The sequence below is a fragment of the Chaetodon auriga genome, chromosome 2 (genome assembly GCF_051107435.1).
Source record: "Chaetodon auriga isolate fChaAug3 chromosome 2, fChaAug3.hap1, whole genome shotgun sequence".
Classification (NCBI taxonomy): domain Eukaryota; kingdom Metazoa; phylum Chordata; class Actinopteri; order Chaetodontiformes; family Chaetodontidae; genus Chaetodon; species Chaetodon auriga.
Genome location: NC_135075.1, coordinates 3,069,580 through 3,083,006, shown reverse-complemented (window position 1 = coordinate 3,083,006; position 13,427 = coordinate 3,069,580). Strand labels below are relative to the sequence as shown.

The 13,427-nt window shown below is 41.2% G+C and overlaps 1 protein-coding gene across 22 annotated transcripts in view; it reads right to left on the bottom strand.

Annotated features, from left to right (window-relative positions):
- Positions 1-13,427, bottom strand: part of nfasca (neurofascin homolog (chicken) a) — a 134,117-nt gene that overhangs the window by 24,815 nt on the left and 95,875 nt on the right. For 11 of the 22 annotated variants that reach the window (XR_013078224.1, XR_013078225.1, XM_076749919.1 and 8 more), the window contains 13 exons: positions 12,809-12,956; positions 11,985-12,109; positions 10,395-10,439; positions 9,878-9,979; positions 8,723-8,920; positions 8,224-8,294; positions 7,793-8,015; positions 7,197-7,312; positions 6,852-7,062; positions 6,106-6,228; positions 5,344-5,517; positions 3,957-3,983; positions 381-614 (listed from right to left, as the gene is read on the bottom strand). Coding sequence is in view for 20 of the 22 variants with exons in the window: in XM_076749919.1 (XP_076606034.1) it covers positions 381-614; positions 3,957-3,983; positions 5,344-5,517; positions 6,106-6,228; positions 6,852-7,062; positions 7,197-7,312; positions 7,793-8,015; positions 8,224-8,294; positions 8,723-8,920; positions 9,878-9,979; positions 10,395-10,439; positions 11,985-12,109; positions 12,809-12,956 (1,797 nt within the window). In the remaining 2 variants the exon portion in view is untranslated. Of the gene's footprint in view, positions 1-380; positions 3,984-5,343; positions 5,518-6,105; positions 6,229-6,851; positions 7,063-7,196; positions 7,313-7,792; positions 8,016-8,223; positions 8,295-8,722; positions 8,921-9,877; positions 9,980-10,394; positions 10,440-11,984; positions 12,110-12,808; positions 12,957-13,427 lie in introns of those variants that run through there. The other 11 variants (XM_076750019.1, XM_076750039.1, XM_076750048.1 and 8 more) reach the window with 7 other exon arrangements.

Here is a 13,427-nt window from a genome sequence, read left to right as displayed (position 1 = left end):
AGTGTACTCCAATGCTAACTGAACCTAAAAAAAACGTAGAAAATGGTGATCTCTGCCAATATCACAGGGGTCCTCATCACTCTAAAATGTTGAAGGGTTCAAAACTTTACAGCTATCAAAATTCATGTAATAAAAAAAGGTGTGGATTCTCACTTCCTGACCAGGAATATAGTTGCTGGCTACATCCCAATATTCTGAAGTAATTCCCCACTTTTTGTAAAGCAGGTACAGCTCAGTTTATTGGAATGCAGCCTTGATGTAGTTTCCTGTGTCTTCAGGTGGGAGAAGGCAATTGTCTTTTGATATCCATGAACTGCCATTCATGGTCAACTATAACACTAGACAGACAGTAAAAACCACAATGGGACAACAGCATGTACCCAACACATTCTGATCTGTACGCTTGGTGGTGACCAGCACAGGAGGTGTGGTGGTAGTAGTCGCCTCAGTTGTGGTGGTGGTAGTAGAAGGTGTAGTAGTAGAAGTCGTAGTTGTAGAAGTGGTAGAAGTTGAGGTGCTAATGGTTGAAGGAGCGATGGTAGTAGGAGGAAGAGGAGCGAGAGGAGTAGGAGTAGGAGTGAAAGCTGAAGCCACGGAGGCGTCTGTAAGCTCAACTACAAGGGAGGAGGTGGGAGAGAGCAAAGGGTTAAAGATAAGGCAGCAGGAACATCAAACAGGTAGACACACACTCACACACACAGGAGAAAGTCAATGAAGCCTTGAGCTGAAACACACAGTGAATTCCCCACAGGCAGCACTCTTCACACACCACACACCTGGCTAAGTCATCACCAGTCAATAAATGGTCACTTCATCCACGAACAGTTCGTCATTGTCCTGCATACACTGAGATGCCACTGCCACCAAAAGGACACATTCTGATATTACAACATGACTGTCACAGTCTGTTTGAAGAGGACGCAAATGAGTAGGTACCATGTTAAAGTTTGGAAAACCCCAAACTAGTAACCTTATTTTTTATTTCATCAGGAGTTCATGTTGCATTATACTCGCAACTGGTTTTACGATTAAGGGGCAGTTTACTCATGGAGAGGAGCACTTGCTCAGCCTCTGAAAACAGATGCATAACATCTTTATTGGCTGGGCAGAAAATTGCCTTGACTTTGTAAAGTCTGAGAGAATAACCTCTTTTTAACAAAGGCCTGGGTGTGTCAAAGACACTATTGCATTATGGGAAAGGTAGCATCCAGTATTTTTCCCAGGTATCTCAGCCACTGCTGTTTCCATTCTGACCTTTTTTTTTTTTTTTTTTTTTTTCTAATCTTTCTCTTACAAGTCCTCTAACTTGATCAAAATGCAATACTTAATTTCTGGAGTGCCAATTGAATTTTTATTCCTCTCTGGTATTGAGCTAAAGCTACTTGACCATTTTTTAAAGGACATCACGTAATACATTTTCAGACCCCTTTCACAGACACATCATTAAGAGGAAAATGCAACACATTTTATGTCATGTTAATGTCACATTTTATCCAGTGCCTGAATCTATCTTCCTTTTGACAAATACAGTCTTCTTTCGTTCTCATACTCAGCCATCACTTGTGAGCTAGGCTTTTTATCTATTTTATATTATTTTTTGCCATGCGTATAAAGGCTGTATGGAGGGCTTGCTGTAAATGTCAGAGCAACTGTGGCAGCAGTTGTGTGCAACAGCTCAGTATCAGGCCCTGCTACTTTTTTAATACCAACCAAAATGTGTCAGTAATATCAGAGAATTGGAAACTGCCCAGCACTGAAAGCAGGCAGGCTTTCCTCTTCACGTTCTCAAGTTCTTGGCTGGTTGTATTTAGACAACAGTAAATGCTGATACCTTTGAAAAGTTTGGCTTTTTTTTTTTTTTTTTTAAATTAAATGTCCATAAAAAGCAATTATCAACAGAATTTTTGGTATCTGTAGCAAAACTCAGGTATTACAGTGGCACTGGTATTGAAAACAGTCTTATCATTTGTTGTTTTTACTTTTGTGACAGTATGTTGCCCCCTTGTGGGGAGTCAAGTTGGGAAACAGCACATTCTTTGCCACTGATTTCCACTTGAAATGTTAACTCTTACAATACCTTGAACTTGAGGTCACCTCCAGTCAGTGAAAGGTCCCACAACTGATTCCTCCACCCCAAACATTTCCCTCATACAACAACCCCAAACCCCAGCCAGCATGCTTGTATCACCAGCCTGGATGTTAAGCATGCCCTGAAACCACCGTGCAACGGAAAAAGAAAGAAGGACAGAAAGATGGAAACATTAGCATGTTCAGGAGCCATTACAGCCCAGAGAGGAAGGCCAGTTCAGCCCAAAGCTACAAGCCACCTTACCTGTAATCCATAGTACTGTATGTAGTTGTACAACCGACCAGGTGAACAGATACAATGGATAAAGATGGCAGAGTGACAAAGCTCAGAAGCAAGATGATCAAGCCAGTGAGTAAGTGCGAAAGCCAACTGCTAATTTGTCAGCCCCAGCACACTCATCAAGTCACATCATTTAACAAAATGTTTCCCCCGTTTTGACATGCTGATGCAAGGCTGTGCATCTCCTCCCATCCCACACACACCAGCAACGACAGCAGCGTCATCATGACATTGTATCCCGTGACAATGCCTGAAAAACTTTAGAAAAACGTAAGTTGCTGCACAAGGCCAACGTGTCTCTTGTGGCAGACAGGAAGCTGTGAGATGCTGTGAGACTGAATTGTAAAGGTGCGCCACCAGGGATTGGTTCAGAAATCAGAGGTTAGAGGCCAACATAAATAAAAATGGCTTGAAGGAGGATTCTACAGCAGCTATCAGGGTGTGAGTTCTGATCATTAAGACCATCTAATAAAACATGAGACCAAAGATTTAGAATGTGTGAATATGTGAAGTTTTCTTAAAACTGGGCTGTATATTCCTTTCACTAAACTTCAAGTGAACTACTGTTTTCAAAGCCAATAATGCCATGAATGTGTTGAGTGGGCTTCTTCAATCCCTGAAAGCACATAGCAACAGACAAACAGCAGCTTTACACACAGAGGAACGATGGAGAGATGAGAAACGAAAAGAAAAGAAAAAAAACAGGATTGACAGCAGTTCAGTCCAACAGCAAAAACAGGTTGGTCTGTTTTGACTTTAGACCCTTTGTCTGTTTTATGTCATAGATGTAATGATTTGGTGGTTTTGACAGTTGCTTTGAAGGGTAAGAAAGACCTTCCTTGTAGACTGAGTAACTTGTGATGGGCATTTGGAACTATTTCTGACATTTTAAGACTAGTTTAAACTAATCTAAACTGGAAAGAATTCATTAATCAATTACCAAAATAACTGTTTTAACAATTCAGTCTTATATGACTGATCCTCTTTAAATAATTTTTGACATCAACAAGGACACATTCACAACTGATGTATTTCCATCACAACTGAGGAAATTCAAGACTGATCAAGATCCTTTGATATGGTTAACAGCTCCCAAAAAAAAGCTATGGATCATGAGTCAGGATTGTTTTGTCAAATGGTTGTTGTGGTGTCAACCCTTGTTTTAGAAGACATATTTCACAGCTTAGGCTCTGGGTCAAAGAATAGCATTCTGCAGTGTACACAGCAGGTTTTGTATATATCAACAAACCGTATGTCTTAAGGTTCATGTAAGGATAATATACTGATTACAATACAACCACATGTGGCAAACCTATGTTTTCCTTAATATGAGAGCTGGGAACCCTCCATCTACCCCACAAGGATGTAATGTCTGAACCCAGTGGGGTTAAAACTAGTTTGGCAGCCCCCTCTGTTGTCTAGTAGCGTGAACTGCAGGGGTGGTTCAGATGCACTTTGGTGGATAATACAATGAAGGTGGACTGCACTGCTGCTCAGTGTTAAGATGAACAGATAAAGACACAGATGTGGAGGATGAGGGTGGGAAAAGGCGACAGGCAGACAAGCTAAGCTTCTCATTCCCCATTACCTAGACCTGTAGCATCAGTAAAGTTCTCTGCCAATGAAAAGAGAGGGGGAGACAGGAGAGAGAGGTTTAAGAAAAACAGAGGGACAACAGGAATGACAGCGACTGAACAGATGGTTCAATAGATACTCTGACTTATTGTACCAATAATGGTATCACACCATGCAATCCAGTGTGGCTAGATACCACTAGAAGGTTTCTAAATTTGGCTGAACCAACTTTTTAAAACAACCTGTCAGGTGTACTGTGATTCATGACATTAACATATCACCACACTGCTACTGCATATCTCAAACGAAGGCAAATGTTCATAGCATGAATGACTCTCCAGCTACTGGCAGATTCTGATTTCCTCTTCTGATCTGTTGTGTGTCCATGTGTGTGTGTGTGTGTGTGTGTGTGTGTGTGTGTGTGTGTGTGTGTGTGTGTGTGTCTGTGTGTCTGTGTGTCTGTTTGTGTGTATATGTGTGTGTCAGTACGATGGTGCACTGATAATGTCATCCACCAGAGAAAGACCAGTTCTTTCTCTGTCTGATACCCAACAAAGTGGCCTGTGTTTGACAAAGGGCTACAGCCTCTGTCACTATCTATTTCTGTGTCACAATGTCTGTCACACGCAGGTTCCAGTGATTCCCAGTGACACACGATGAAACCAACCCATATCTCATGCAGCAAGAAGGCTAGAAATGGTGTAATTACATCATAGAAGACATAATGCAGCACAGTGAAAATTCAGTGTCCTGTGCCGTGCCGCGTTGGGAAACAGGATGCTAGACATACTGTGTGGAAGGACACATTCCAGGAGCTCTAATGACAAACTGGGTCAGAGATCAAGTTGATTAGTGTGGTAAAGTGTGTCAAAGGATAAGGCTAGCATTATCCTATATTATTCTTATTGTCTCTCAGTACATTCAGACTTCACCACTCTTCCTATTGAAGCTGTGAACAGCTCATAAAATATATAACACACACACACACACACACACACACACACACACACACACACACACACACACACAATACCGCTTAGTAGCATCAATTCCTTGTTGTTTTGGGTCTTTCGTGGGATTTGTTGACAGTAAGATAAATACTGATTATTGTCTTTACCATATCATTACATTACATTATTATATACTGGAAGAAAAATGGTGGGCATTCATTTAGTTGGACTGAGTCTGAATGTTTGAATGGTTTTCTAAATGTTTTCGGCTCTTTTGAAGAAAAAAAAAAAAAATCAACTATTGAACAAGGGAGCAGGGAAGCAATTCAGAACATCACTCTGGTGAACTGCTTGCATTGTAAACCTTGGTTTACATTTTTTTTTTTGTTGTTGAAAGCACTGTATATGATTTTTTTCAGCAAACAAATGGTCAAATGTAGAAACACTCACCTTCATTGGCGAAGTGTGGGGACTCCTCAGCAAAGACCTCCCCTGCTCCCACCTGGGTGAGCGCGGACAGGTGGAACTTGTAGCGGGTAGATCGGTCCGGCAAGCGGAGGGTGAAGTCTGTCACGTTAGGAAGGAACTGCTCCAGCTGGAGACGACCTATCCTGGACCCATTGACTACACACACACACGCACACACACATGCATAAGACACACACACACACACACACACACACACACACACACACACACACGCACATTCACAGAAGAATTATAGAAAACGATAGACTGGTTGGCCTGCTATCAGAATTATTCCCAAATCATCTTATGAGGCAGCAGAGTTGCTGAATGTCCTTCACAGTTATTCCTTTTGACTGGCAGCAGTTTACTAAACCTCCAGTTATTACCCAAACTTTTAAAACCAAAGTACATTAGATGCTTCGGATAACAGACATTTTGAGTATATTCACCTTCACTGTTACTTGCAAGTAAGTGGTTGAGATGACAGGTACACAGATATCACTGCTGCCCTGTTTAGTCTCTGCTGTGAAGCTGTATGGTCAACACACAGTTCGCTCAAATAAAAACTATAAAACAAACACCTGAATCCTAAAAGAACATGTATGGCTCATAATTTGGTAAATCACCACCAAATAGAAGCACCAAGTAAGGAAATGCTTGCTCTCTGAAGGTTTGAAAGTTTGTATATGTGTAACTACAGTGTAAATTATGTGTGAACAGGTTTGACAAATCAGAGCTGCTCACCAGTTTGGTACTTTAACTGGTATCCAATCAGAATGCCATTTGGCTCCAGAGGTTTGTCCCATTCGAGGTGGATGGTGTCGAAACTTCTACGGTTTATCCTGAAGAACCTCGGGGCGTCTGGCACTACGAACACACACAGATGCACACAAAATCACATAATCCAGTAAGTACACAGAGGAAACAGGAGAGGGGTCTGGGATAAAAAGAAAAGAAACTTATTTTGCCTGATCTGAGTCCATCTGTGGCATTAGGGCCACTACATGCTGACTCAAGCTGCACAGACATCATTCCAATTGTACCAAAATAGCTCTCAACTTGCAACGTCAGTGCTTTTTCCTACAAGACATCATGGTCTCAAAAGCATTTTTTTATTCTAAAATGTGTTGAAATGACAATTAGAAATAGTTACATTTAAAATATAGTAAGTGTTAAAGAGAGAGTCCCAGCCTCTTATGTTGTCATGTTGATTAGCCATTGTTCATTCCATTCCACTCCACTGCACAAAGATGGCAGCAAGCGGTACACCTGAACAGTGGAATCAAAATGTCCCTTCAGAAACCCATGTGTTCTGTCAGGGATACTTCTAGATACAGTCTGTCGTTCTCCACGATAAAAAGTGTGTTTGTCAGATTCCCACATGCCACTGATGAACATGCTGCCTTTGGCTCAGAACAATTTTGTGAAACTACATGAGATGTCAGCCTCCCCTGGATGTAATATTTTAGTTGCAGGGGCTGCGTCCTCACCTCCCTCCTTGGTGGTGAATTCCACTGTGTTGCTGGGTGGACTCTCAAAGCGGTTGTTGGCCACAACCATGAACATCTTGTACTTAGAGAAGGGCACCAGGTCACTGAGAATGCCAGATGGCTCAGCCACAGTACTGTAGAAACCTTTGGTCTTCTTCTCCTTACTGACCATCAGACCTGGAACCAGACTGGCCTCACGCCAGTAGTACAGCTGAGAGGGAGACAGGGAGAGAAAGGGTTAACACGTAAGACGTGCAGAGGATGGTGAGAAGATGAAAGAAATTGTCAGAAACTGTTTTCAGAGAAACTCTGTAGTTCTCAATACAAAAACACAGCCAGTCTCACTCTGTACTCCTTGAACTCTCCCTGGATAGAGTTCAGGTCTACAGGTTTCCAGTGGATATTCGTCTTGGTGCTGTTGACCTTTGATGCTCGCAGGTCAGTGGGAGCGTCGGTTGGCTCTGAAAAAACAAAAAGGGACACAGTAAGTGATAACAGCCAGAAAGGTTGGTTCTGTTTGTGCTGGAATAACGACAAGTTCCCACTGCAGCTTGTTGCATTACTGTAATTGCACTAATGGCTTAAAATGAGAGACAGTGAAATTAATCACTGATGACACTTGAGGATCTGTGTTTTTGTCAGCCTGAAGCATCAAAACGAAACATCTATCAGCCTTTGTCTGAAAATCAGTGTTGGTACTTTCACAGACTGATATCTCATGTGTATCTATGTCTGTGAAGATTCTCAGTTAGTCATTTGTACACGAGCACAAATGAGCACGGTTTCAGTGACCATGATAAGCACCTCACAGAGGTGACATACCTGGGACCAGACAGAACTGAAGAAGCCCCATGGATGAGAGGTGGCACATTTTCAAGTTTCTACAACCAAGTCCATTTGCCCTTAATTCAACCCCCCCAGGGGAGTGTGTGTCCACTTACTGTCCTCCCCAGAGTATCCTGTGACCACATTGGACTCAGGCCCTTGTCCAAACTCATTCCTGGCCTGGATTTTGATCTCATAAGGCACATAGGTTTCTGTGTTCTGGACGACATGTTTTGACCCCATCGTGGTCACATTATTCCATTCATGTCCCAGATCCTTCCGTCTCCAAAACACATTGTAGTGCAGATTAGGGCCATTTCTCTCCAGATCAAGCAGAGGCTGGGAAAAAAAAACAAAAAAAAAGAGAATAAAGCTCAAAAAAAGCTCACCTTGAAATTCATTTTCTTTAGATAACAGAATTTATTTTGTCAAATGAATGTCATTTTAAAATGTTTTCTCATCTTCTGAGGAAACAGAAATTCTACATATGTCCTCAGTACATTCATCTTTCTACTTTCAGATGACTTTGTTTCATTACGTGTCTTACCTCCCAAGTAATCTCCATATTGTCCTTTTTGGAGCCCCATCCTCGAAGACCTCTGGGAATGGCATCTGGGGCTTGTTTTAACATAACAAAGGGCACTTACATCAAAAAAGTCAACTCCAGCAGGCTCTGTCCACAGGTACAGATTTATAACCTGAAGCTCTCCTGGCTTTGCTTGTGCCATCTAGATTATGTTCTCCTGCTTCTTCTCAAACACTGGCACAGTTTTATTTCAAAATCAAACATCTGTCCCTTCACAGGTCAGAAATATTCTTACAAACTATTTAACAACATATTGTTTTTTAAATAATGTCTTTTTAAAGGGAGTTTGGAGCTGAAGCACTTAATGGGCAAAATCCTATTTTTCATGTACAGTAGGCTGAAACATATTTAACCATTGGTAGAAAAGAATATGGGATAACATCAGCTTCAATCCAGACACATCATTATCAGTCTTTAAACACAAATATGGTTTCAGATGATTGTGTGTAGTGCTCCTCACCAGCTCCACTGGTCTTGTATCGTGGCGAGGGTCGGCTGGGCTGACTCTGGCCCACTGAGTTGATGGCAATGACTCTGAACTGGTAGTTGACATAGGGGGCGAGCTGCAGGATGACTGAATTGAGGTCTCCGGGGTAAGTGGACAGGTTCTGCCACCTGCCCGGCTCCCACCGGTCCTCCTCAAACTGGACCAGGAACTCTGGAGAGACACACAAATTGCTTGAGAAAAGGCGGACCACTTACTGTTGCAGCGAGGAAATGTGAAGTGTTCAGCAAGTTTTCAAGGTTCTCCAGGTCAGTGTTTGCCGACCACTGTGCCATGGCACATAAGTGTGCCGTGAGAAATTATCAGGTGTGCCTTGGAAGATTATCCAATTACAACTGATTGGTGCTCTAAGGCTGAGAGCACCAATCAGGTGAAATTTTCCTGCATGTCTTTCTTCAATTCCTGCGAGAATATCAGCTTTGTGTTCAACGAAACGGGCCCAGGTTTCACACTGAGTAAGTAAATTGAGTAAAGTGAGACTAGATTTTCATTATATTTTTGTGACATTTTTGTTTGGTGGTGTGCCTTGTAATTTTCCGAATGTAAAATATGTGCCGTGGCTCAAAAAGGTTGGGAAACACTGCTCTAGCTCAGCTCTTGTTCCTGTGATGGACCACCTGCAGTAGTGGTTTCATGTATTATAGTATAATATCATTTCATGCCCTCATCTCCTCTTAACTCAGACACATTAATTTTACAAACTCTACGATAAGTACAGATTCTAATTATCATTTCATGAGGAATATGTCCCCAAATAATATTTCTCTGATGGATTATAATTGTGGCCTTATTACTGAAGAAATGAGGTACATTTTAATGACTTTTTCTATTTCAGCATCACTACATTATCATTTCTTTCCTGAGCTTGTTGACCTGAGACAAACTCTACCACTTCACATTTCTAGCTCACACAACAGGATCAACATTACTGCCATGTGAGAAGACTAAGAGATGAATGGAAGCTGAACCTGTTCTACACAAGCATAGCTCAGAGTGTGCTTCTAACATGACACATGGTCTTGAAATGGGACAATAAAGGGCAATTTAAGCTTTCTGAGATGTCCAGGGGAGGTGAGAGAATACAGGTGGGGAGAGCATGGGTATACTGACGTGTGACTGGGCTCCTGTGGTCATTTCCAGGGATCCAGGTGAGGCGGACACTGCGGGCAGCTGGGTCCGAGAGATCCAGATCCATGGGAGGGTCTGGACGGTCTTCAGAGAATGAGGAAATAATGACATTTTAGAAATGGCAAGCACATTCTCTCCTCTACAAGCAGACACATACAAAATAGGCATGTTGCAAAACACGTCATTCATAAAAAAACTTAGTAATGACTTCACAAGATGGATTGTGGTGCATGCATCCAAAAATCCATTCTGTAATAAAAACAGTATCTTCTTTCAAACACACAACGAAAAAAATCATCTTTGATATGTAATAAAATAATATCCATTGTAACAGTGTTTTAATAAATATTATAATACAAGAGAGGCACAAGTTGAGACAGAAGCAGAGAACAAAAAATAAAAAATACAAACTCAAAATAAACAGGAAGAACAACCAAGAGAGGAAAAAAAAAAAAGAAAAAGAAAGATTAAAAAGATTTCCACCCAAGCTGTGTGTTACCTGGAGGCAAGGCACTAGACACTGAGGGGTTGAGGGAGGCTTCCTCTGTGGGGCAGGGTCAAGGACCGGGAAGTGGGTATAAAGGTTAGAGTTTGCAGGTTAGTCTAGCAGCCAATCAACAGCAAGGGACCACAACGGTTAACATGTCATGTAGTACACGCTGCATTAATGTAAGTCAGCTTCGCTATCTCAAGTTTGAGACAATCATGTAATCATCATATTTCCATTTTAGACTTTTGCACTGACGGTTATATTTGAGACACAGAGTGTGAGCCAGCTCCCATTCTCAAAAATTAAACCCCAGGTCTGTTTTTTATCCTAAGCAAACAACAGTGGCTTATTTCTGTGACTCACTGTCATTAACGCAAAAGTCTCAAATGTCAAAGCAATGCTTACACAGGATGCTCAAACTGAGGCTGTATTCAGAACCGCCTACTACATATTTCCACAAATCCATGGCATATGCAGAATGAAACGGTTAAATCCATTTATTTTGCTGTCTGCTAGGCCAGGCTAAGCTGGCTTCCGGTTTTGGAAAGCAGCTATAAACAACAACACAGCTAATGGCAAACCACCACGACTGCGTAGCATCCACCTATGCTCTAAAAAAAAGAGATATTATAAATGTGGATTGTCCTGATTTTCTCAAAGATGAACATTTACCTGAGAGATGAGTTACACCTCATTTCTCATTTGATGACTGAGATCACATCTGATGACTTGAAAGAACCCTATTCACCAGTGTTTTGTAGCATTACTTCACTGCAAATGTAACGAGAGCTCGTCCACCTGGTATTTCTGTTGCTTTGGAAGCGTAATGTTATCTTTGTTATCCTTCTTCAATCAAACTGGTCTCATGCACTGGAGATTTTTGCAAAATCAGTACAGCACCCGGGTCTTTTTGGCATTCTGCAGATTTTACTTTTGTTTGCATACTGCATACTACATGTTACAAATCAGGACGTACTGTTTGTATAGTAGGTTGTGAATACAGCCTGAGTCTACAGTTTAGCTCCTCTACAGCACTTTCTACACAGCACTATCATATCTAGATCCACTGCATGCAAACTGTTGAATCAGTGAGAGTAAGTAGAGTTAAAGATAATCTAGGCAAGTGGTTTAGTAAAGTGCATCAACAATAAAACATGCATGATTTCCATTTGAAGGCACAGAGCTGAAATGTCAAGAAAGACATTTACATTAAATATCTACAGGTGATCTAAATGAGAAAATATACTGCACCAACAAATGTGTGTGTGTGTGTGCGTGTGTGTGTGTGTGTGTGTGTGTGTGTGTGAGAGTGTTCAAGAGAAGGAAAAAAGTTACACTTTGAAGTGCTAGTAGTTTACTTGAGTATTTCAATGTTACAACAGCTACAACGTTACCTTCACAATATTTCAAATGGGAATATAGTAACTTTTACTTCACTGCATTTAATTGACAGCTGCTACTGACAGCAGGAAAAGGTTTTCCGTGCAAAATGCATAGGCTGAAACTGTGTGATGACTTATTTTGAATTAAACAAGATACTGGGACATGTTTGGGTTCAGAGACAGTCTTGTTCCAGCACTCTTCTGTATGTGAGTGTACCTAACACAGTAAGGCGGGCTGAGGCTGAGTCCTGGTCTATCTCAGATTTAACAGTGCAGGTGTATGTTCCCTCATCGCCTTCATTCACATTGGGGATGGTGAGCGACTCCTCATCTTTCTTCAGCCTGGGTGATGAACAGACAGAAAACATTAGTTGTTATACGTCAATATTTCAAGTTGACTTTGTCTCTTTTGGAGCTGCTCATTCAATTCTACGTGTGTTGAAAAGACACTTTAAAAGTGGCATTCCTCATTGTCTGTTTTTTCTCTAAGGCTAGATATGTTTCTATTGTATGCCATATTTATTACAACAGTGTTTAAATGATTAATTAATCTGATGACGTTTTGGGGATACATATTTGACTCATATTTACCCTGCTATATATGTATACTAACCATGTATACAAGAAGAAGATACATTTCTATTTTGTGCCATGAAGCAATCTTTCTTATAGTACTCTACTCTACTATACTCTAAATATATCAATGTTTCAAAAATGAAAGGACTTATACTACCCATATTAGCCTGCCATATAATATAGCTCACCATGTATTATAGAAGAAAAGGAAGGATTCAAAAAAGACATTTATTCATGCAATAGTTGTTTTAATTACCACTGTATGTGAGAATTAACTAAAAGACAACTATGAAGGAATTGTCTGTGTTGTTAAACAATGAAATTAATAAATGAGTCAAATTCCCAGCCGGTTGAGTATTTTTCTTTTTTTTTTTGGATGGGGGGTTTCTGACGTGGTTTTGATATTTTCACAGATGCAGGATGGGAACATCACAGATGTTTTAGGGTCAGTGTAGGTGCTGTTACCTCCATCCCAAGTAGAGAGGCTTGTCGTCCTTGGTCCAGGCCACAGTGATGGGCAGGCTGGGATCAGACTTCACCACACAGTCAAAGCGAGCCGTGGAGCCCCTGATGGCTGACTGGTGCTCTGGGACTCGAACTATACGAGTCCGTTCTGAGTTGCAGAGAGGTTGAAGAGGAACACATACACACATGCACACACTACATGAACTGGCACATTTCGGTGCATCTGGGAAATTAGTGAAAGGTCAAAGTGTGTCTGATGACTGACACTGTAGAGTTGGATGTAACACACCCCTTTTCAAGAAGCTCAGACAATACACTTCAATATCACTGCAAGGCCACGTAAATCTGTCTTTCAGTTTAGCACCATGGCTCAATCTTCTAAAAGTTATGTCCATAAACAACAGCAAATCTCTTTTGTTGAAAATGGAATGGCCTGTGCTTTGCACGTCCACTCATGCACCCTAACCTCTTCTGTGCACCTTCTGTGCAGTATAAAAACATCCCAATTCCTGGACTGTAAAAGGTGAGGTTCATCTTCCGAAATATAGGCTTTGTAAAGATGAGGATCTGTACTTGCCATTTGAATTAAAAAGCTGAAATGTAAAATGAAAAGTTATCT